The following is a 24,501-nucleotide window of genomic DNA, read 5'->3' as shown; positions in this document are numbered from 1 at the left end:
TTTTTCCATTTCCGAAATAGGCACGTCTGTGCCTCTCACGAAATCACAACCGTGCCTCTCGCGGAAGCAAAATCGTGACTCGCGAAAAAAAAGAAGAGAAAATACATTTTTTTTCGTTTCCAAGGAGGCACGGCCGTGACTCTCGTGGAAGCACAACCGTGCCTTTTGCGGAAGCAAAAGCATGACTCTCGTGAAAGAAAAAACAGAAAACGTGTTTTTTCCTTCCCGAGAGGCACGGTCGTGACTCTCACGAATGCATAACCATGCCTCTCGTGGAAGCAAAACCGTGACTCTCACGAAAGAAAAAAAAATAAAAAACACATTTTTTTCTGTTTCCAAGAGGCACGGCCGTGACCCTCGCGAAAGCACACCCGTGACTCTCGCGAAAGAAAAAAAAACAAAAAACATGGTTTTTTTTTTCATTTTCGAGAGGCACGGCCATGACTTTCGCAAAAGCAAAACCATGCTCTATCGCGAAAAAAAAGAAAACACGTTTTTTCGTGCAAAATATTTTTTTTAAATTTTTTTAATTGAAAAACTAAGGAAGATCGATGAAAAACCAAAATGTCGAAAAAATCCAGAAAAAAATCATTTAAAAAGCCGAAAACGCATGTGAAAAAAATCGAAGGGATCGCATAAAACACGACACGTGGCGAATGGCTGAGAACACGCCAAGTGACGTTGATCGTTGCGAGGCTTTCAAAGAAACGCTCGTTAACTAGTTGCTCTCATCTACTCTCAACCCCACACAGTGTTTCTGCAATGGGCTGGGCGGGCCATAGACCTGGGCACCAAAGTCAACTAGAGCCATTCCGTTTCCGTTAGGAACAAGGTCAAATCTTAGATGCACATCAAAGGCCTTCCTGTTGAAGAAAGCAAAGCATCGGCTAACAGAAACAGGCTACATCTGCGCGCTTGGTTGCGAGGGCGTCCAAAAAACCTGGATGGCTAAACCGGCGCGATCGCCGACGGCGGAGGCCCTGCCGGCCGCGGAGAAGTCCCGCTCCGCGGTCGGGTCGGGGCTCCGGTCCCTCGCCAGCGCCGCCTCTGGATTTCTGGATCGGTGGTCGGTCGTCGGGACGGGCGTCTCCAGGCTCGAGAAAACTCTCGGCGACCAGTTCCCCGAGGGTGAGCACTACTTCGGCCTGGAGAATTTTGGCAATACCTGCTACTGCAACAGCGTGCTGCAGGTAACCCAATCCCCTCTACTACGTCGTTTTGACCGGCCCGTGGTGTTAGCTGCATGTTCCGTGCCAATCTGGTGGTATTCGCATTCTATTTTGATTAGGTCGTTCCTTTCGAAACTGTTAGGGTATCGTTGATTGTTTGCGGCAGGCACAGTTCAAGGGACTAGCTAGTGAATTTTGTGTATTTGGCATTGTCATTGATAGATATGGTTAGGTAATTGTGCCTCTCCTCAGGTGATGTGATGGTGGATGATAGGGCTGGAATTCAACTCAAGTTGAGCCACGGCTCAACTCATTAGAGTCTGTTAAGATAACGAGTTAGCTTGGCTTGACTCGTTAGCATAACGAGCTCAGATTCAAACTCGGCTCGACTCGTGTAACTTGCGAGCCAGTACGTTTAATTTGTTAAGCTCGCCCTGCAGTGGCGGAGCTTGAAACAAAAAACTGGGCGGGCTGGGCAGGCTAATCTGAAGGGAATTGCTCTTGAGCTGGCCATCACTTCATGCATAGTGTGAGTGTTTTGCTCTTAGGCTGGGCGGGCCATGGCCACCCTTTGCCCTCACGTAGCTCCGCCACTGTCGCCCTGCCCACATGAGTCTCAGTGTCTGGGCCCTGCCGCTATGATCAGTCTCCGGATTGAGGTGGACGTGATGGCCGCAATGGTCGGGCTCTTGGCTCCGCTAGCTCATCCTCCAGCCGGCCACGGTGACCTTGGCGGGCTTTCCTCTGGTTGGTGGCCTTGGAGGCACCACCGGTTGGCGGCGCCGTCACCAGCCGCCCTTCTTGCTGTCTGATGCCAACTGGTTTGCTACTCCTGTACCCCTGTTTTCTTTTTGTAGACGAGCAGTGGGCATTTGCTTAGACATGGTGAGCTAGTTAAGCGGCTACTAAAACCTGATACAAAAATATAATTCACTGAATCAACTATGACTTGTACTCTTCGCTCCATATGCTTCAATATTAGTTATTCCTTAATTTTAACTGTTCCAAGCAGGTTTACCTTTAGAGTTGCAATGTCGGTATTCCTACTCCCATATAATAAAATTCCAAATCCAGGAATCCTGGCACTTTTGTTGTGCTCTTGCATTATATGCCCCCCACCCCCCTGGTTTGTTTGAAATATGCAAGAATTAGCAAACATTTACAGCAGGGTGATATGCCCTTAGTCCTCTTATCCATGTTCAAGAGTGCATGATGAATGACTAGTCTAATGGATCCTGTGAAACAAATCAGACAACATATCTGTTTGGCATTACTGATTGTGGATTATTGATATTCTCAAATCCATTAAAATGAAGAAAATGAGTCCGGCAATAGCACTGGTTCTGTTTAATGTTTCGTCGCAGTTAACAGGGAAGGGGGTTGTTTCCATATAATTGAAGGGAAGTGTTATTCCTGACACAAAGCAACGGTTAACATCCCTGTGTTGCCTATTTGTTAGCATAGATGTATTATTGTGGGCCTTTTGCCTAGTACTGTTGATAGCATTCACTGTTTTCTGATCAGGATCATCTTATACAAATGAAAAATATTATCCGTTTTCAATTATTTGTTATCCATGTTCAGTTTTGGTTCCTGTTGTCATTTGTTATTTTAATAAATTATTGGTTCTTTACCCAGACCATCCGTTCATGCTTGCTACAAGTACTGTGCAGTTATCGGTGTGTCATGTACTATATTAAATATGTCCAAATTATACTTTTATTTCAGGCACTTTATTATTGTATTCCGTTTCGGGAGCAGTTGCTGGAATATTATGCAAATTACAGGAATCCAGGAGATGCTGAGGAAAATTTGTTGACCTGCTTGGCAGATCTTTTTGCGCAGGTGAAAATACAAATACTGTTATTAGCTGATATACTGCTACATTTGATAGGTTGTTGCTCTAAAAAATCAATTAGGGTACCCACTCTATCACTAACTAGTCAGTGCACACATGGATTCCATGTCATCATAAAATTTAAAGATGGTAATCTTGAAGATTATTGGTTTTACTAAAAATATATGCTTACCAATAGATTGATTTTTTTCTCATACACGGTTCAAATCACTGTGTCGTCAAGTCATGAAGGGAATGGGAGTCAGTTTTTTTAGTTTTTTTTGGTGATTCTTAGAGGAGATTATGGTAAGTAATTAGAATTCTGATAGAAATTAATGGATAGCAGAACCAACTTAATGACTGAGCTATTTGATTCCATTAATCAGAGGGTTATAAACTGTGGTTTGACAGAAAGTAGGGCAGAGGTAGCAAAAACTGAAGAATCCATTCATGCTTTTTGTATCTGTGGTGTAAAGATAGCAGGTCCTCCAACAAATCAAGTAATCAATCATTCGTAGTTTTGACCATCAGTATGTCGAAACTAAAAATAATCTAGATGTTCACATGAACTGGGATCCACAAATTTTTGAAATATACTTTGATAATCTATATTTTTTGGTGATTGATAAGTTATGATGATTTTGTTCAAAAGAATAAAGTGGTAGCAGCAATTCATTCTAGATTTTTTTTCGGAAACACTAACGCCCACACATGTGGCAACATTGCAACTCGCCCACACGCCTGGATCACCGTACAGTTAAGTTTGCACGAATCTTGACACACCGAGGCAGTTTTCGTGTGCCACGTAGGACAAGGCCGGTGTGTGGGCGTTGGAGAGGTCGCCCACACGCCTCACAGCACGTGGTTGCCAGCTGCGCTGTGTGGGCGAACTAGTTTCTGCCCACACAGCCACCACCTAGTCCACGCGCGTGTGGGCGAACTGCTTTTCGCCCACACGACAGTCGTACGTTGTTGGATGGCAACTGCAGTTGCGCGTACTGGCAACTAGGTAAACACACATGGCAATTATGATTCGTTTGCTAGACGGCAACTGCAGTTGCGCGTACGTGGCAATCAGGTAAACATACATGGGAACTGTGATTAACCACACGTGGCAACTAGGTAAACACACACGACAACTATTGTTTGACCATATGTGGCAAGTAGTTAATCACACACAACAACTATGGTTTGATTACACATTTACACGTGGCAACTACCATAAATTAGACATGGCAACTATAGTTAACCAAAACAGAGAGAGTTGCCATGCTTTTACAACCATATTTGCCATCCCGGATAACTACATCTACCATCCCGGATGGCAACTAAATCGTCATCCCGCGGGTACCTATTTTAGCTGCGCCAGGACGTGTGGGCATATTTTGCTTCGTGCCACACGCGCAGGGTGGGGATGGGTAGTACTTGTTGGGCGTGTGGCACGAAGTAGCTGCGCCCACACGTGTGGGCAATTCTACTGTTTGCCCACACACAGCCCGTGTGGGCTGCCCCCTGCTCATGCCACACACGGTGTGTGGGCGAATACCTATTATGCCACACATGTGGTGGATATCGGCGTCCATTTTTTTCTTACAAAAAAGTCAATTATGACATATTATAACAAGTGAGAGAAGCAGGCAGCAGTTAAAGTGATACTTTTGAGACCGTGTCAGTATCTAAAACGTCCTATATTGAGTGATGGAGGAGTACTAAGAGCACTAATAAGTACTTCCTCTGTCCCATAATATATGAGTGTTTTTGACACTACACTAGTGTCAAAAATGCTCTTATATTATGGGGCGGAGGGAGTAATAAAATTACATTGTTTCTTGACAATCCGGACTGAAATTTTTCCTCACTATATGGCAGTTTTTTGTGTGCTCACGCATGTATGTGTTTGATTTGGGGAAGAGTACTTGAACCTGAGAAAACTATATTATACTCCCTCCGTTCCTAAATATTTGTCTTTCTAGAGATTTCAAATGGTTACCACATACGGATGTATATAGACATATTTTAGAGTGTAGATTCACTCATTTTGCTTCGTATGTAGTCATTTGTTGAAACCTCTAGAAAGACAAATATTTAGGAACAGAGGGAGTAGAATATAAATAGTGGTTTCTCATTATTTACACTTTCAGGGCAGTGATTGGACACATTATAGTCATAGATACTAGATAGTACCATAGTTAATTTGGTTTGTCTCAGCTGTCAGTTTTGCATGGTGCTTGCTGAAAATTTTAATAATTTTTTCGTATAACTGTCTTAACTCGTAAAAATATGACTTCTTAGATTAACTCACCTGCAACCAAGGTAAGACAGCAGACATGTTATTAGTTTCTACTCCCTCCGTTCCTAAATATTTGTCTTTCTAGACATTTCAAATGACTACTACATACGAATGTATGTAGACATATTTTAGAGTGTAGATTCACTCATTTTGCTCCATATGTAGTCACTTGTTGAAATGACTAGAAAGACAAGTATTTAGGAACGGAGGGAGTAGTAGCTAATGACTCTCCATATTTATGATTTCATGAGCATGATGTTATTTGGTTTGCACATGTTACCTGAAACTTCTGCACATTTTTGTTCGTCTAGTAACAACGGTTACTCATAACTTGCAGATAAGCCTATCGAAGAAAAAGACTGGTGTTATTTCTCCAAAACGTTTTGTCCATAGAGTGAGGAAACAGAATGAATTGTTTCGTAGTAATATGCACCAGGTAACTTGCAGATAGCTTACAAAGCTTATTAATGCTCAGGTATTTATTTATTTGGTAACTAGATTAGCTGCGCGCTACCCGTCATTCACATGATCATTCACCAGGCAAACCAGTACGTAGACCGTGGAATACATTTTTGTATACAAAGGAGATGAAAACCAAAGCTTGACTAATGTATGCATATATAAACACTGACTAAGCAATTATCTTTTCATGAATATGCAAAGCTTGCGTATCTTTTCATTGATAGAAGGAATTAGAATGAATACAGATAATAGAAGGAATTAGAATGAGTACAAATAAGGGTACAACACATGGCACAAATGCAAGGAAGCGTGAGCATGGTGCCCGGAGTAGAGGACAAGGGATGCTCGGCCTGAACAGAGGAAACCACACAGCTGGACTCACTAAGCCCCGAACAAGGGAGGCAGGCCGAACTAGCAAGACGTCCAACATCACCAAAACCAACTCAGGGGACACTGTGAGCGAGCAAGATAGCGCCTTCAAGAAGGAGAACGACGCCACACCGCTGCCGCCATCCGGTCCATAGAACCGGACATAGGTTTCCCCTGAGCTCGAAAAGGGGCGTAGATGAAAGCCGTGGCAGCGCCTCCAAGAAGGAAAACGACACCCGCGAGCGTCGCCGCTGCCAGCATTGGCAAGCCGAGCAGAGACTTCTCCTTGGCCTGATTCTGTGCAATCCCATAGCCTCCGGATGCAGAATCTGAGACGAGGAAGCTGCTGTAGGCCGGAGCCGCCATGTCTGGAGGGGGGTTGGCCGCCGGAAGGTGGCACCTGGCACCACCAAACACGACAAGGGATCTGGCATCAAGCGAGGCGTGGAGGTGTACAGGGTCGGTGGTGCGGCGAGGTTGAGAGAATCGGCGCAGGGGAAGTGACGACGACCAGCGACGCCGGCAAGCTAGGACTGCAGAGTGTAGATCCGAGTTGCATAGCCGTCAGGACGTTGACGAGCTGTGTGAGCTGGAAGGAGCACGGCTACCGAATCGCCGGGGCTAGAGCTGCACCGGCAGAGGACACCGACAAGCCACGAACACTGGAGAACGCAGGTCTAGAGGCCGCCAGGGCTGGAGCAGTGCCAGCAAGGGTCCACTGCGAGGCGCCACACAAACACCACGATGTAAGATTTGGTTAAGAAGCGTTCCTACTCTCCCTTGGGAGACCCGTGTGCGTTTGTTTATTGATGGCAAAACAGCCTTGCCGTAGCGTACAAGATAGATACAGGAGGGAAGAGATAGATGTAGTTTAAGATTACATGTAGTCATAGTTCAAAAAAGCGCTAGGCGTAAATTGTGCGTTTTGCCACCGCCTTGCGCTTTACTGACCAAAGTGTATGCTTATGCGCAATTATGCGCAGATTAAGCATAGTTACGCGCAATGCGTTTTGCCAACGCCTAGAGCCTAGGCGTGCTTAAGCGCTCGCTTAGGCGCGCCTTTTTAAACTATGCATGTAGTGCACAACTCAAACTCTTAACACACGACACAGGCCGGCGCGCCGCCAAAGGCACCCGCTGCCGGGGAATCGACCACGTTGCCTCAACAACTGCCACGCCGGAGCCTCCACCGCAGATTGAGGGAGGTGGGCGCCGCTGGAGACGAGGGCCACCGCACGAGGCAGGCCCGCGACCGTCCGCAGCTCCTGGGTCCACATTCCTGCCAGCCGCAACGCCAGCAGCAAGGCCTACATATGAACCTACAAAAGCACCTACATATGAAGGAAATACATTTATATATGTATATATATACTTACAAAAGGTAATGTATATACAGATAACAATAAGAGAATACAATACAAATCAGACAATTATCAGATCACCTTGTTTATTTGCAGCCAAATCATTATGATAGTCAATGTGGCATAATCTGGAAATAATATAACTTACTCCCTCCGGTCCGAATTAATTGATGCAACCTCTATACAATGTATATATATACTGGGAAGGGTAAGCTATAAGATAAGAGATCATATGGCACCGTCACATTTATAGATTTCACATTAGCATAGGCCAGTGTTATAGTGATGGTACTCCCTCCATTTCAAAATAATTGAAGTTCTAGGATTGTCCTAAGTCAAACTTTTTGACCCAGCCAGCTGCAGCAATCGCAGCACCAAAAGTGAAGCTTTTAGTGCATCAAAAATATAAAAGATTTGCCTGCAAGTCACCAAAACAGCTTGTCTACTTGTGCATGTTGTGAGAAGCAACCGAGAGGGAGGGAGGGAGGGAGGGAGGGCACAACAAGAATAACACGACGATCAGAGAGTAATCTGGTCAATATAAAAGAGTTGCAATGTAAGTCGAGGAACACGAGCAACATGAAAAGATGAAGTGCTAAGAGTGGCATGACTAGCGATAGGAAGAGAAGTACCATATGCGGCAAGAACATGAATACAATAATCTAGAACTCTAATGGATGACAGAGCGGAAGAATCGGGAGTCATATGGAAAGATGCTCCCGAATCAACAATCCACGGGGATGTACCTAAGGATTGGCTCGATGTGGCCATTGGAGGATGCGTGGTATGGAGAATCCGGAGAATTTGATTGAAGACCGAAAATGAGATGTAATTGACCGTCAGGAAACACTAAGCTCCAATACAATGTGAGGAAATACGTAACTTGTATTTCCATGAGGCCGTACGCCGATATATATGCACGTACATGTGTGTTAAATATGCAGAAAACCCCTTATACGAATATGCGATGACTATATTACATGGCTAAGTATATATAACTCTTAACATTAGGGATATAAAAGAGTAATTGTTCCATAAGTAACTCCTCTTTACTCTCTGTAGGATGCCCATGAATTTTTGAATTTTTTGTTGAATGAGATTGTCGATATTCTGGAAAAAGAGTTTAGTACTGTGAAGGATTCTCCTGAAAGCACATCCCCTGGAGGGGTGGCAAATGGCGAAGTTTATCATTTAGCCAATGAAGTTCGAAGGGAGCCGCTGGTTACATGGGTCCACAAGAATTTTCAGGTGACTAGTCGCTAAAATGCAAGAATGCGTTTCTTCCAAGAATTTTGTGCTTATAATCACCATTTTCATTTGCAGGGTATTTTGACCAATGAAACAAAGTGCCTGATGTGTGAGACTGTCACCGCAAAGGATGAGACATTTTTAGATTTGAGCATCGACATTGAACAGAATAGTTCACTAACAAGCTGCCTGAAGAGTTTCTTTTCCACCGAGATTTTAAATGCCGAGGACAAGTTTTTCTGTGACAACTGCTGCAGGTAACAATGTTCTATGTCATTGTCATTTTGATCCTTAATGTTCTGTCTCTCAGAGCAACAATAGAGGCTTTACGCATCAAATTCGAGGAACAAAATTCGAGGAACATAATCCTTAATGTATATAATCTACTCCCTCCGTCCCAAAATTCTTGTCTTAGATTTGTCTAGATACGGAACGGAGGGAGTATATATTTAGTTATTAAAATGATTGCTCAGTGCCTCAGATGTCTGTTTGTTCAGTATGTTCTGCTCAATAGGTTGTCAACCTGGTCCTCCCTAGACAGAAAAGTGCGTCGAGAACTACCATAAGTGAAAAGACCGTTTGTGCTGCTTTATTTCCTTTTAACACTGAAATTGTGGTGCACTGTGCAGTTTGCAAGAAGCACAGAAGAGAATGAAGATAAAAAAGGCGCCACAAATATTGGTGATCCACTTAAAGCGCTTCAAGTTCATTGAACAGCTGAGTCAGCACAAGAAACTGTCATACCGAGTGGTATACCCCATGGAGCTGAAGCTGAGCAGTGCCTCTGATGATGTGGATTGCGAATACTCACTCTTTGCTGTGGTAGTCCACGTTGGGAACGCTGCCAACCACGGACATTATGTAAGCCAGATTAAAAGCGGCGACCACTGGCTGTCATTTGACGATGACAGTGTTGACAAAATTCAGGAGTCAACCCTGCAAACGTTCTATGGTTCTTCTCGCGAATATTCTGGCAACAGCGATCATGGCTACATCTTGTTCTATGAGAGCGTTGCAAAGAGCTAGGAATTTTCCAGGATTAGTGCTAGCGCTGAAAATAATAATTACAGTGTGCAGGATGGGAACCTGATACCTTTTGGTTTCAAAATTTCCTCAGTTTATTTACTGCACTGCAATAGAATATAGAGTAATTCGATAAGTGAAAGTTCGACTAAAGTTTTTCTTGTAACAGAGACCAAACGGGTATTCAGATTCGGACAGAACTTGTATGGCGATTTGGCTCCTGAGCCCAGATGCTCCGGCAATCTGGACCGCCGTGCTTTGTCTAGGATGCAAAAAGGCCATATTCAATGCTCACCTTAGAAAGCAGCCCTAAATAGGTCAACGGCCCAAAAAACCGTTTCTTTTGGGGTGCATTTTATATCTAAAATCGTGGCTCCAATAGTTCTCCCATATGCAAATTTGCTCCAACAGTTGTCCCATATGCAAATTTATGTAGTCACATTTTGAGGCAGCCTAGAAAACAGACCATTGTGCTGCAAAAGTACATCACGTACGGTTACAGCAAAATCAAAACCACATTCACGTGTGTTCGGAACATTGCGCGGCCGCGCACCCGCAGTCCTTTTCCTTCCTGCGCTGCCACCGAGTCCCTCGTTTTCCTTCGCCCCTCCGTCTGCCACTATGGCCGCTCCCCTACGCAGCTGTGTGCCGCCACATGCCCTCCAGTGACTCCGTTGCCACCAAATCCGCCACCGCTGCACCTCCCTGTCGTCGGATCCACCTTTCGCCGTCCCACGGCCTCGTGTGAATCGATCACTAGCGCCGCTGCCGACCGCGGCGTTTGGCTGTGGCAGTCCGCCCGCTACGCCACCGAGCATTGGCTTGGAACGTTTGACCCGACGAAGCTCGCCGCTCGCGATTTTGCATAATGTGTTGGAGGCTAAGTCGAGCCTAAGAAGAAGGGAATTCGTATTGTCATGGAGCAGCGCGACATCTCGAAGAGCGATGAGGGCGGCTATGGCAAGGTTCGTCGCGGAAAGTCCGCACCTCGTGCAAGCGGTGTACGATTTCTGAGTGTAACGCAACAAGCCAGCGAAGAAGGACAAGGCGGGCCCCCCGTCAAGGGTGATCAAGGGTTGAGTCGGACGACAAGGTTCAACCCAATGAGGATGCCGACATTGACCAGGACAATCTTAATGGCGAGTAGTTGTTCGTGGTTTAAGTTTGCATGTTTGTAATCCAATTATGTTAAGTTTGCATTTTTAAAACTTTGAGTATTTGAATTTAATTTGCAATGATCAAATTATAGATTGGATGTCCCATTGTAGGGCTCCTTTTTAGGGCAGCTGTTGGAGTTGAAAATTTTATGATGCCCTGAAATTACTTTTTGATACATTGAATAGTTTTTCCAAATGCTCTATTTATTCTAGAGCAGTCGTTTGGAGATGCTCTCGAGTCCAGAAGTCCAGATCCCCAATTTCCCTCTCCCTCCAAATCCGACCTCGCTTCCGAATTCCCTTCTACCCCTGGTTTGCTAGGCTCCACCTCGCCTCGGCACCGCGTTTCCGTATCGACTCTACGCCGCATAGGCAGCGGCCAGCCATCGTCCCCCTCCAGTGCCTAGAGTAACCCGCTGAAGTGGCAATCCAGCCGAACTTGTTTTCGATCGGAGCCGGGCACGGCGAGGGCGAATGGGTTCGGCTTCTAAGCCATCTCCGACGGCGGCCGCGCCTAGCCGGCGTAAGGTAGCGCTCTGCCTGACGCTCCTCACCCTGCAGTACGGCGCCCAGCCCCTAATCTCCAAGCGCTGCGTCGGGTACGCCGCGCACCTTCGTATCACCTCGCCCTCAAAGTTACTCTCTCATCTCTAATGCTTGGCTACTCCGGCATCTATCGCTGTATGTCAGTCCCTTCGTGCTGTTCCCGTTCGATTTGGGGAATTTTATGTGCTGGTGTTTGGGAAAATATTTGCCAAAAACATGTACTAGGCTATAGAGTTGAGCAACAGGGTGTCGACTAGGTAATGATGAGAACGAATGACACCATCACCTTCATGGGTTCAACAGATTGGTATAACAGCCTAGCCTGGACTGGTTGGGTGGATGCAGATTGTTATGCGCTTGTGATGACTTATGGCTTTATGATTGTTTCAGGCTGCATCCGGTTAGCAGAATGCTCATTATGTTTAGGGTGTTATGCTACTTGAGTCTTGAGTGGATATATATGCCATCAGATTTTGTTATTTGGCACCTGACAGTGCCTGGGTAATACAATGTTTTTTTAGGGATCTGGTGATAAAATCATAATTAACTCAATAGTCCGATCTTATTATTCATGAAACAGTGATGTGTAAGCTGTCTTTTCAGATGTTATCCTCTTCTATGAAATCATAAGCCTAGATGCAGAGTTCGTAAGGGCAAACCCGTGGGCGTCAACTAGTCGTGGCTTCGCCTGCAGCGAGGTGCAGTGGGCTGGCCCAGTCCGGGGCTTTGCTGCGCGCGTCCGCATCTGTTTGTTTGTTTGTTTTTTTCCTCTTACTTTCTGCTGTGGTTTTTGTCTTCGAAAACACTAACGCCCACACGTGTGGGCGTTACCCAATTCGCCCACACGCCTGGATCATCGTTCATTGTCTTTTGCACGAATCTTGACACGAAAAGGTGGATTTGGTGTGCCACGTAGGACGGGGCTGGCGTGTGGGCGTTGGAGAGTTTGCCCACACGCCCGCACCATGCTGTTTGCCAGCTGCATTGTGTGGGCGAACTGCTTTTCGCCCACACAGCCACCAACTAGGTCATGCGCGTGTGGGCGAACTGCTTTTCGCCCACACGACACTACTACCTTGTGGATGGCAACTGCAGTTACGCGAACATGGCAACTCGGTACACACACATGGCAACTGTGATTCTTTGCTACATGGCAACTGCAGTTACGCGAACGTGGCAACTCGGTACACACACATGGCAACTGTGATTCTTTGCTACATGGCAACTGCAGTTACGCGAACGTGGCAACTCGGTACTCACACATGGCAACTGTGATTCTTTGCTACACGGCAACTGCAGTTGCGCGTACGTGGCAACCAGATAAACACACATGGCAACTGTGATTAACAATACATGGCAATTATGGTTGGACCACACGTGGCAACTAGGTAAACACACATGGCAACTACTGTTTTGACCATATGTGACAAGTAGTTAATCACACACGGCAACTACGGTTTGATTACACGCGGCAACTACCATAAATTAGACATGGCAACTATAGTTAACCAAAACAGATAGAGTTGCCATGCTTTTACAACTACACTTGCCATCCCGAATGACTACATCTGCCAACCAGGATGGCAACTAAATCGTCATCCCGCGGGGTACCTAACGTAGCTGCGTCAGGACGTGTGGGCATTTTTGCTTCGTGCCACACGCACGGGGTGGAGATGAGTAGTATTTGTTGGGCGTGTGGCACGAAGTAGCCGCGCCCACACGTGTGGGCAATTCTAATGTCCGCCCACACACAACCCATGTGGGCTGCCTCCTGCTCACACCACACACGGTGTGTGGGCGCATGTCGTATATGCCACACGTGTGGCAGTTATCGGCGTCCTTTGTCTTAGTGTTTTTCTTTTCCTTTTTCTGTTTTGGTTTTTATTTATTTATTTTCATTTTTGTTCTAATTTTTTTTTCGTTTTTTCCCTTCTGTTTTTTCCTGGTTTGGTTTTTTACTTCTAATTTTTTGCGTTGTTTTCCTTTTTGATAGTTTTCTCTATGAACTTTTTCCTAATGTACATCAAACTTTTATTTAATATACGATGAACATCTTTCAATGCAAACCAAACTATTCTTTTAGTCGATGATAGTCGGACATGGGTTATAGAAAGTTAAGAGCTATGGAGACAAACTTTGGAATCAGAAGGTTTTAAGCTTAGTAGAACTAAAGTTGAGTACATGAGGTGCGGTTTCAGTACTACTAGGGATGAGGAGGAGGAGGAGGTTAGCTTTGATGGGTAGGTGCCTAGATGGTACCTCAGAAGGACACCTTTTGATATTTGGGGTCGATGCTGCAGAAGGATGGTAATATCGATGAAGATGAGTCATCGAATCAAAGCCGGATTGATGAAGTGGTGCCAAGCTTCTGGTGTTCAATGTGATAAGAGAGTGCCACAAAAGCTAAAAGACAGCTTCTATAGGACGGCGATTCGACCCGCAATATTGTATGGCGCTGAGTGTTGGCCGATTAAAAAGCGACATGTTCAACAGTTAGGTGTAGCGGAGATGCGCATGTTGAGATGGATGTGTGGCCACACAAGAAAGGATCGGATCGATGATATACATGATAGAGTTGGGGTAGCACCGATTGAAAAGAAGCTTGTCCAACATCGTCTGAGACGGTTTGGGCATATTCAACGTAGGCCTCCAGAAGCTGCAGTGCATAGTGGGTGGTTAAAGCGTGCTGATAATGTCAAGGAAGGTCAGGTTAGACCAAACTTTGACATGGATGTCCGTACGGAGAGATCTGAAGGACCGAAATATCACCAAAGAACTAGCCATAGACAGGGGTGTGTGGAAGTTAGCTATTGATGGGCTAGAACCATGAGTTGGTTTCGAGATCTTATGGGTTTCAGCTCTAGCCTACCCCAACTTGTTTGGGACTAAAGGCTTTGTTGTTGTTGTAGTTGAACATTTTTTTATATACAGTGAACTTCTTTTAGTGTATGGTGAACATTTTTTAATACAAACTAAACATTTTTTATTAGATGCTGAACATTTTTTTAATTCACATGAAACTTTTTTAGAACACACCGAACATTTTTTGAAAAAACCCCAAAAGAAAACCGAAGAGAAAAACATCCAACAGCCAGTTTTTCCAAAAAAGGGAAAACAAAAAACAAAAATACGCTCAATTGTGCTTGCTAGATGGGGCCGGCCCATTTGCGCTCCCTTCAGGTTTCGCCTGTGCTTTTTGATGTCTATGGGGGTCGATCAGGAGGTCTCGTTCATAAGTGCTTGAATAGGAAAATTTCTTGATCCTGGTGACTACCTGGGAAATGATTCTATGCCCGAAATGCTTAGAATTTCTTTGAATGCCTGAATTAAAACAGACAATCCCTGTCAATAATTACCCAGAAGTCAATCAAAACTCGGTATTTAATGTTTAAATTTTGACAAAAAAGAACCTTTGAGAAGAAAACTAGTTCCCACTGGCTGATGATCTGAAACCAGTACTACCTGTGGTCAGTGATTTTTTAAACAAGCAGTTTTTAACACTTTGTCTCAGTCAATCAAATTGCCAGACATGTTTTCTTAACAATTGATGAATCAGATGGACACATAGTTCGCTAATATTTAATAATTTAATATTTATGTAATATGTAAAACTGCATCAGTTGAGTTCTTGCCAGATCCCTCAGTCACTATGGTGCCAGAAATGGCTTTGTTGGCAATTGATGAATCAATGGACACATACTCTGTTTGTTAATGATGTAATACTCTTGTAAAACAGCACTAGTTAACAGTTAAGTTTTGGGCATTGCCCTTTAACAATTCCTTAGAGCCAGGTTGTGTATTTCATGATCTTGGACCGTGGATTTCCTTCTACTAACGAAATAGTCGAACAAAGTACTATCTGGATGTGCTTAACCCATTTTGTTGCTTATATTGCTGCAGGCAAGGAGTCATAGTGACTTCATTAGTTCTTGCAATTGAATTCTTAAAGGTATGATAATAATTATATAACCTAGATTGTTCTTTACCGTGACATTCTGTCATTCTGTATACATGTGTACAGGTTATATGCGCGGTCATTTTATTGGTGGCAGAGGGTAGTCTGAAGGCGCAATTCAGTAATTGGAGTCTTGTTGGATCACTGACTGCATCAGGACTTCCTGCTGCCATCTATGCACTTCAGAATAGCCTGTTGCAGATATCATACAAGAATTTGGATTCCCTGACCTTTTCAATCCTTAACCAGACCAAGCTATTATTCACAGCATTCTTCACATATCTTATTTTGGGGTATGCTGATTACCCTATTTGAATTACATACTGTTAAGTCTTGACAAGTGACAACATTGAAGATCCTGTGATGCATTAACCATGAAAATGTAGGCATAGCAATACTTTGGACTTTCTGAATGAATAGTATTCGATTTGTAATGTCATCACGCTGCATGAGCAACCACTTCTTGCTTATTTTGGTAACTGTAGCTTGATGCTATTAAGTTTGATTTGTCTTGAGCATAGCTCCATGGAAAGGCAGCATGTTATGACCGGTTTGGTCTATACTAGGAAGAGGCCCACCGGTCATTAGTATTAGGGGCTTGGCCCACAAGTTATCTTACGCAAGTTATTTTAGGCAAGTTATCTTAGGCTAAAGTTATAATTACTAGTTGTAAGACACCGTTGAAATCAGGCAATAAAGATATTATCATCTTCTGTTGCCCGGCTCCTTGAGGAGCCGGAACCCTAGCCGCCGCTGCCGCCTCTAAACCCTAGCCGCGACGGCGCCTGTCCGCCGGCGCGCCCGCTCAAGCCCTCGTCCCCCTCCTCTTTGCCCATACAATCTGCGCCGGAGGCGTGGTAGGAACCCTAGTCCTACCAATTTGGTATTCAGAGACACCAGCTCGATCATGTCGCTTCCTCCATCACCGCCGTCGCTGCCAAACACCACCGCCTCGCCTACGCTGCCGCCAGCCCCGTCCGCGTCCATGTCGGCGCTCACATTCGGGACGGCCACCGCGGCAGAGCCGCCCCCCATCCTCTCGCCCGAGGAGGTCTCGGGCACCCTTCGGGAGCTCGTCCAGGCGGTCAAGGGCATCAGCCTCTACCTCGCCGAGAACCAGCCCCTGCGGCCGAGCGCCGCCACCACCGCCTACGGGCCGCCGCCGCTCCCATGGGCCGCCCCGGCCTTCCAGTCACCCTACGGAGGGCCGCCCCCGCCGCCGCCGCTGCTGCAGCATTACCCGACCGCGGGGCACCCTTGGCCCGCGTGGCCGGCTGCCACCGCACCGCTGGGGGACCCCTCCTAGCAGCTTCTCCAGGCGCCTCCGCCGGCTACTTCGACGCTGGCTGCGGCGCCGCAGCTCCTCCAGGCACCGCCACCGTCAACTACATCACCACCCGCGCCCAGGCCCACGGGTCGGCCCCTGCACCAGGTGCAGTTTCCGCCATCACTGTCGCCAATTCCCGCGTGGGCGGCCGGCTCGTCTCCGGGCCCGGTGTATACCACGGCGCCGGAGCACCCGACGCCCTCCCTCCGGTTTGACCGTCCCTCCGGCTCGGCGACCTACGCCCCGGAGATCCCCGACCCAGCACACTCGCTGCCGCCGACTGCAGCAACCCCCGGGCACGGCGGTCCGACACCCCCTCGCTTCGCCAAACTGGACTATGCCACCTACGAGGGCACGGAGGACCCGCTCAACTGGCTCAACCAGTGCGAGCAGTTCTTTCGCGGGCAGCGGACGCTCGCTTCGAATCGTACCTGGCTCGCGTCCTATCATCTTCGCGGCGCGGCGCAGACCTGGTACTACGCCCTCGAGCAGGACGAGGGCGGCATGCCACCATGGGAGCGCTTCCGGGAGCTCTGTCTTCTCCGGTTCGGGCCTCCTATCCGCGGGAGCCGCCTGGCGGCCCTCGGCCGTTTACAGTTCACCTCCACGGTTCAGGACTACGCCGACCGCTTCCAGGCCCTGGCGTGCCACGCGCCGAGCGTTTCCGGGATTCAGCGCGCCGAGTTATTTGTGGGTGGCCTGCCGGACCATATTCGCGTGGACGTCGAGCTCCGGGATTCCCCCGATCTCCAGAGGCCATGTACTACGCCCGAGCTTTCGAGCAGCGGGCCCAGGCACTGCAGCAACAGCCCGGACGGGGCGGCCGCCAGCCCAGTCGACCAGCGCCGACTTCCCCAGCACCGGGCCGGCCACCTCCAGTCGCGACGACCACGCCCCCGGCCACCACGCGGACTTTCCGCCGGTTGTCACCGGCCGAGCAGCAGGAGCGTCGCCGTCAGGGACTCTGCTTCAACTGTGATGAGCCCTACACGCCGACCCATGTCTGCCCCCGCCTCTTTTACTTGGAGACGGTCGACTACACCGAGGCGGACGACTCGGCCGATGCGACACCACCACCTGAGGCGGCCGCGGACACGCCCGCGGATCCCACAGCGACGGCGTGCGTCGTCTCCCTCCACGCCCTCGCCGGCATCCGTGGCGAGCGGACCATGCTGCTGCCGGTGACGATCCATGGCGAGCGGCTGGTGGCACTGCTGGATACTGGCTCCACCCATAACTTCTTGCCCGAGGCGACCATGCGTCGGCTAGCCCTTCCGACGACGGGCGGGGAGCGCTTGCGGATCACGGTGGCGAACGGCGATCGCCTCCGGTGTCATGGGCTCGCCCGTGACGTTCCCATCTCCATTGGTGGCGAACACTTCTCCATTACCTGCGCAGGGATCGACCTCGGCTGCTTCGACTTCATCCTCGGGGTGGACTTTCTACGGACCCTCGGTCCCATCCTATGGGACTTCGACGCACTCACAATGACGTTCTGGCGGCTGGGCCGCCGCATCCGGTGGGACGACATTGGGGGCGCCGCGTCCTCGGAGGCTGAGCAACCCCTGCTGGATTCCCTTCCGCAGCAGCACAGCGACCTCTTCGACGAGCCACGGGGTCTTCCGCCCGCTCGGGTGTACGACCATCATATTCACCTCATGCCGGGTACCCCTCCCGTGGCGGTTCGGCCCTACCGCTACCCTCAGCTGCAGAAGGATGAGTTGGAGCGCCAGTGTGCCCTGATGCTTGCCGCGGGCATCATCCGGATCTTCACGTCACCCTTCACCACCCCGGTGCTGCTCGTCCGCAAGTCGGACGACACTTGGCGTTTCTGCATCGACTACCGCGCCCTGAACGCGCTCACGCTCAAGGACAAGTTCCCTATACCGGTGGTCGACGAGCTCTTGGATGAGCTCCATGGGGCGCGCTTCTTCACCAAGCTCGATCTCCGGTCGGGCTATCATCGGGTGCGTATGCATCTCGACGACATCGCCAAGACGGCGTTTCGCACCCACCATGGCCACTTCGAGTTCTTGGTGATGCCCTTCGGCCTTGCCAACACCCCAGCGACTTTCCAGGCCTTGATGAACGACGTCCTCCGGCCCTACTTACGGCGGTTTGTGCTTGTTTTCTTTGATGACATTCTTATCTACAGCGCCACCTGGGCCGAGCACCTCCAGCACGTCGCCATCGTCTTCAACGAGCTTCGGGCGCACCACCTCCACCTTAAGCGCTCGAAGTGCTCGTTCGGGACACCTACCGTCGCCTACGTCGGCCATGTCATCTCTGCCGACGGGGTGGCTATGGACGCCGACAAGGTGGCGGCCGTCTCCGCATGGCCGACACCTCGCTCGCCGCGGGCTCTCCGCGGGTTCCTCGGCCTCGCCGGCTACTACCGGAAATTTATCCGGGAGTTCGGGCTCATCGCGGCGCCCCTCACGCGGTTGCTTCGCCGCGACGCTTTCGCTTGGGACGACGAGGCGACGACGGCGTTCGAGGCCCTCAAGGGGGCCCTCACGACGGGCCCCGTCCTTCAGATGCCCGACTTCGACCGCCCGTTCGTGGTGGACTGTGACGCCTCGGGCGTTGGTTTCGGCACCGTGCTTCATCAGGGCGATGGACCCCTCGCCTTCTTCAGCCGGCCTTTCGCTCCTCGCCATCTCAAGCTGGCGGCATACGAGCGGGAGCTCATTGGCCTTGTGCAGGCCGTTCGTCATTGGCGGCCGTACTTGTGGGGACGGTCCTTCCACATTCGCACGGACCACTACAGCCTGAAGTTCTTGCTGGACCAACGGCTGTCGACCGTGCCACAACACCAGTGGATCAGCAAGCTCTTCGGCTTCGACTTCTCCGTCGAGTATCGGCCGGGCCGCCTTAACACCGTGGCTGACGCGCTGTCCCGTCGTGACTCCGACATCACTCCCTCCGTCGACGAGTCCGCCGGGGCGGTCCTGTGCATCCGCTCCGGGCCGACGTTCGGTCTCTTCGCCGACATTCGCCACGCAACTGCGACGGCCGACGACGCCGTCCTTCTTCGGCAGCAGCTCACGGCCGGCGACCTGGAGGAGCCGTGGCGCTTCTCTGACGGCCTGCTTCTCCATGGGCGCCGGATCTTTGTTCCGGCGCATGATGATCTCCGTCACCAGGTGTTACAGCTCGCCCACTCGGCAGGTCATGAGGGTGTGCAGAAAACCCTCCATCATCTTCGCGCCGATTTCTACATCCCTGGCGATCGCGCCTTGGTCCGCGACTGGGTTCGGTCTTGTCAGACATGCCAGCGCAACAAGACGGAGACCCTGCGGCCGGCTGGGTTACTTCAGCCCTTGGAGGTGCCGTCTCAGGTCTGGGCGGATATCTCCATGGACTTCATCGAGGGCCTTCCCAAGGTGGGCGGCAAGTCGGTCATCCTCACGGTGGTCGACCGCTTCTCCAAGTACGCCTATTTCATCGCACTCGGCCATCCGTACACGGCGGCGTCCGTGGCCCGGGCCTTCTTCGACGGCATTGTCCGTCTACACGGGTTCCCTACTTCGATCGTCAGTGATCGGGACCCTGTATTCACGGGCCATGTCTGGCGCGACCTCTTCAGGATGGCGGGTGTCCAGCTCTGCCTGAGTACGGCGTTCCATCCTCAGACAGACGGTCAGTCCGAGGTGGTTAACAAGGTCATTGCCATGTATTTGCGTTGTGTGACAGGTGATCGGCCTCGCGCTTGGGTGGACTGGCTTTCTTGGGCGGAGTACTGCTACAACACCTCCTATCACTCCGCCCTGCGTGCTACGCCGTTTGAGGTGGTCTATGGTCGACCACCCCCGCCTATACTACCGGTGGACCCGGAGACGGCTCGGACAGCGGTTGCGGGTGACCTTATCCGCACCCGCGACGAGATGCTTGCTGAGGTCTGTCAGCGTCTCCTTCAGGCCCAGCAGGTGGCCAAGCATTACTACGACGATCATCATCGCGAGGCGGAGTTCGCGATGGGTGACTGGGTGTGGCTGCGTCTTCTCCACCGCTCTACGCAGTCGCTTGACCCGCGCGCCAAGCGCAAGCTCGGGCCTCGCTACACCGGGCCCTTCCCTATCTTGGAGCGCATTGGGAAGGTGGCCTATCGTCTTCAACTTCCAGCCCGCGCTCGCATCCACGACGTCTTCCATGTGGGGCTGCTCAAGCCTTTTCGTGGCGAGCCACCGGCGGCTCCTCCAGCGCTTCCGCCAACCGCCGATGGTCGCATTCTTCCAGAGCCGGCAAAGGTGTTGCAGGCACAGCTCCGTCGTGGCGTCTGGTTCGTCCTCGTTCAGTGGGCGGGCCTTCCGGAGGAGGAGGCTACTTGGGAGCAGCGTGAGGATTTTCACCAACACTATCCAGACTTTCAGCTCGAGGACGAGCTGTTTGCGCAGGCGGGGAGAGATGTTATGACCGGTTTGGTCTATACTAGGAAGAGGCCCACTGGCCATTAGTATTAGGGGCTTGGCCCACAAGTTATCTTAGGCAAGTTATTTTAGGCAAGTTATCTTAGGCTAAAGTTATAAATACTAGTTGTAAGACACCGTTGAAATCAGGCAATAAAGATATTATCATCTTCTGTTGCCCGGCTCCCTGAGGAGCCGGAACCCTAGCCGCCGCCGCCTCTAAACCCTAGCCGCCGCCGCCTCTAAACCCTAGCCGCCGCCGCCTCTAAACCCTAGCCGCGACGGCGCCTGTCCGCCGGCGCGCCCGCTCAAGCCCTCGTCCCCCTCGTCCTTGCCCATACAATCTGCGCCGGAGGCCTGGTAGGAACCCTAGTCCTACCACAGCATCGCAAATTTAACACGCTATACTGTTAAGCCTTCAAGTATTTTTTTTATGGTAACAATCTATGAAACTATGACCACTGCTTTAGGTATAGAATTTAAACCGGAACGTAGGTGATGATCCGGATACCTGTGTGAACATTGGATATATTTTTGAATGGACCATGACACTATTTCAACAGATGAAATCAAGCCAGCAAAAAAGAAAGACATAATCATGCCTGAAGAAATATTGGCCTTCAGCTGTAAATTATCTCAAGGATTTTGACAAACTGCCTGTAATTGGTGGTGGGGTTATAAAGTGAAAATTCTCAGAAGGTGTTTTATCCTCAACCCTGGGTAATATAGGGTTAGTGCGGCAATGGATCCAAGTTATTTTATACGACCACTGGTATTTGGGCTGATATATTTATGCCCATTTCTGTGTTGCTATTGTGTAGTACTCCTTGAGAAAGGATGAAATAAGCAGACTTGACCTCCCTGCTAATTGTCAGAATTCTGATTCGGCTGATTCCTTGATTAATGCTTGTGTTTCATACATTTAAGGAGTTGCCTCTTTCTTTATAGAAGTAAGTGTACTGTCTTTTGTGTTCCACATATCACATTGGTTTAATCCATGTGGGGCAGAACAAATCTTGGCAATTTATTTTACGGGCGAATAAACGTGTGTAATTGCGTTCTCTTAATAACTTGTTGGCGGGTGCTTAGTAGTACCCTCGGTATCATTGCTTTTCTATTCACTCTGCGGATAGATATCTATCTGGAGTGATTTCATACTCATTTGGTTGATTTCTTTTGGGGTCATTTTGCAGGCAAAAACAATCACCCAAACAAATTTTAGCATTAGCCCTCTTAATCACTGCGGCTGTCCTTTTAAGCATTGGGGAGAGTAGCAGGAAAGGTGCAAGTGGTGGTAGCTCTGATTATGTCTTACTCTATGGAATCCTTCCTGTTACTGTTGCATCTGTGTTGTCTGGTTTGGCCTCTTCGTTATGTCAGTGGGCATCTCAGGTTAGACTCGTCATTCTACTTTCCAGGAAGGAGTTTATCGCCACCATTAACATTTTTTCAACAATTGCAGGTTAAAAAGCATACATCTTACATGATGACTATCGAGATGTCATTTATTGGGAGTATGTGCTTGTTGGCAAGTACCTTTCAGTCACCAGACGGAGAAGCCCTGAGAATATATGGTTTTTTCCATGAATGGACTTTATGGACAGTGGTGAGCTCTTTGTTATTTTGTTATGCCTTGTTTCCTCTTGCTGTTAGGTCAATTTGAGCAAAACAAAATCAGTACAATGCATTACAAACCCATAAGATCATAATCATAATATATTCTAGTTGCATAAAATAAACCGGAATTGAGATGGCTAAGTAAAGTGCGACAAAACCTGACAGTACACCTGAACTAGTTCCTGCCTCCCTTTTTGATGAAGCCATGAAGTTATGTCCTCCCTTTTGGATTGTATTCTGACTTTGAACACTGTGCCAGTCATGTATTTTTTTTAAATAGTCCGTTATGGGATTGGCTAAGTATCAAAAACTTCATCTGCAATCTGTTTCCACTTTGCACCCAAAGGGATTTCAGTCTCTGCTACTGCCATTGTTTATGACGGTGGAAGAATATGGGTAACTACTTCAATAGAGATGGCCAGATGGCATGACATAGGGCGTTGAGTAGAAAATGTGTCAGGGAGCAAGGACATAATAGATTGTTAAACTACTACTAATATTGCTTGATTCCTAATTTATACATGCGGTGCCCCTTTTGTAGTCTTTAGAAATGGGCCATTGATTTGTGAGTCATATGGCCACCGCTTCCCTTTGTGATACTACAATCTTATGCTAATCATTTGAGGTAAAAGAGAAATCTTTGAACTGATTTAAAGAGCATCGCTAACATATCCAATACACACACTTTCATTTCAAATGATGATTTGGGCCATTCATGAGCAGGAAGGACCATTGACTTCCCTTTGTGGTACAATTTCATGCTATTTACTTGAGTTAACTGTATATAGGAACACTTGGAAAAATCTTCGCAATAATTTAAAAGTGCATCTGTAATATACCCAAATGTACATAGTTTCAATTCAAAAGATGATTTGTGGAAAGTATGAAAAATGCTGTACGTTATATGAATCTTTAAACCTCAATAGTAATCTTCACTCATTTCCTCAGATACCAGTGTTAATGAATGCTGTCGGTGGGATTCTTGTTGGTCTTGTCACATCATATGCAGGAGGTATTAAAAAGGCAAGTGCTTGAAATACCACTAAATGGAATACACTTTCCTTTCATTTGGTCCGAAAAATTGAACTATCCTTTTTTTCTTTTCTTATCAGGGTTTTGTGATTGTCTCGGCTCTCCTCGTAACTGCATTACTCCAGTTTATATTTGATGGGAAGCCGCCATCACTGCATTGCCTGGTGGCACTGCCACTTGTTATGACAAGCATATTCATTTACCAGAAGTATCCGTACGTTGACAGTAAGAAGAAAGACAGATAAACATGCTCGTCAGAGAAAGGTTTTACTTAGCATCAACAACGTAATACTGACTAGTATTTTATCCGACGGAAGTTGAAGTTGGTACTGAGAAAATGGGGCCATATTTGACCTGGAAGAGTGTGTATTCATGGAGTAATGTATCAACCATCTGTCGATCCCCACTGTGAACTGAATTATTACTAGCTTCACTAAACATGTAGTCGATTCCAGTTAATTTCATGTTGGTTGTATTGTCTTCTACTCTTGAGCTATTGTTGTGTGGGTCAAGCCTTTCTGCGTAGTATTATATTTTGAGCTGTTGTGATTGTTTGAACTTTGATCATGAGGAGAGGAGGGAACATCATCTTCCATACTAATTGTAACAGAACACCCCAAATACTAACACGGGTTTCATGCCCACAATCCTTATTGTATTCTGGCAACGTAGGGTAATATTTCTCGTTTCAATTTAGCA

At 48.2% G+C, this 24,501-nt stretch overlaps 2 protein-coding genes across 2 annotated transcripts; both read left to right on the top strand.

Moving 5' to 3' along the window:
* Nucleotides 1–799: 799 nt before the first annotated feature.
* On the top strand, nt 800–9,950 carry LOC123127531 (ubiquitin carboxyl-terminal hydrolase 4). Its single transcript, XM_044547263.1, has 6 exons — nt 800–1,190; nt 2,898–3,014; nt 5,634–5,732; nt 8,551–8,736; nt 8,812–8,993; nt 9,366–9,950. Exons 1-6 carry the CDS (start codon nt 945–947, stop codon nt 9,760–9,762), a joined length of 1,227 nt encoding a protein of 408 aa, XP_044403198.1. The 5' UTR covers nt 800–944; the 3' UTR covers nt 9,763–9,950.
* A 1,180-nt stretch (nt 9,951–11,130) lies between these two features.
* On the top strand, nt 11,131–24,360 carry LOC123127530 (UDP-N-acetylglucosamine transporter ROCK1). Its single transcript, XM_044547262.1, has 7 exons — nt 11,131–11,515; nt 15,363–15,411; nt 15,484–15,710; nt 22,347–22,545; nt 22,616–22,759; nt 23,719–23,793; nt 23,883–24,360. Exons 1-7 carry the CDS (start codon nt 11,391–11,393, stop codon nt 24,045–24,047), a joined length of 984 nt encoding a protein of 327 aa, XP_044403197.1. The 5' UTR covers nt 11,131–11,390; the 3' UTR covers nt 24,048–24,360.
* Nucleotides 24,361–24,501: the final 141 nt, after the last annotated feature.

Source organism: Triticum aestivum, chromosome 6A, assembly GCF_018294505.1.
Source record: "Triticum aestivum cultivar Chinese Spring chromosome 6A, IWGSC CS RefSeq v2.1, whole genome shotgun sequence".
NCBI classification, from domain to species: domain Eukaryota; kingdom Viridiplantae; phylum Streptophyta; class Magnoliopsida; order Poales; family Poaceae; genus Triticum; species Triticum aestivum.
Note: the sequence above shows the minus strand (reverse complement) of the source record. Positions and strands in the feature narration are given on the sequence as shown.

What these genes read in the sequence shown, in the direction of transcription:
- LOC123127531 (XM_044547263.1), top strand. Translation starts at nt 945, where the DNA reads ATGGCTAAACCGGCGCGATCGCCGACGGCGGAGGCCCTGCCGGCCGCG. An exon ending in ACTGCAACAGCGTGCTGCAG is followed by an intron (nt 1,191 to 2,897) that starts GTAACCCAATCC and finishes CTTTTATTTCAG; the next exon opens with GCACTTTATTATTGTATTCC. An exon ending in GGGTCCACAAGAATTTTCAG is followed by an intron (nt 8,737 to 8,811) that starts GTGACTAGTCGC and finishes TTTCATTTGCAG; the next exon opens with GGTATTTTGACCAATGAAAC.
- LOC123127530 (XM_044547262.1), top strand. Translation starts at nt 11,391, where the DNA reads ATGGGTTCGGCTTCTAAGCCATCTCCGACGGCGGCCGCGCCTAGCCGG. An exon ending in ATCTCCAAGCGCTGCGTCGG is followed by an intron (nt 11,516 to 15,362) that starts GTACGCCGCGCA and finishes ATATTGCTGCAG; the next exon opens with GCAAGGAGTCATAGTGACTT. An exon ending in TATGTCAGTGGGCATCTCAG is followed by an intron (nt 22,546 to 22,615) that starts GTTAGACTCGTC and finishes CAACAATTGCAG; the next exon opens with GTTAAAAAGCATACATCTTA.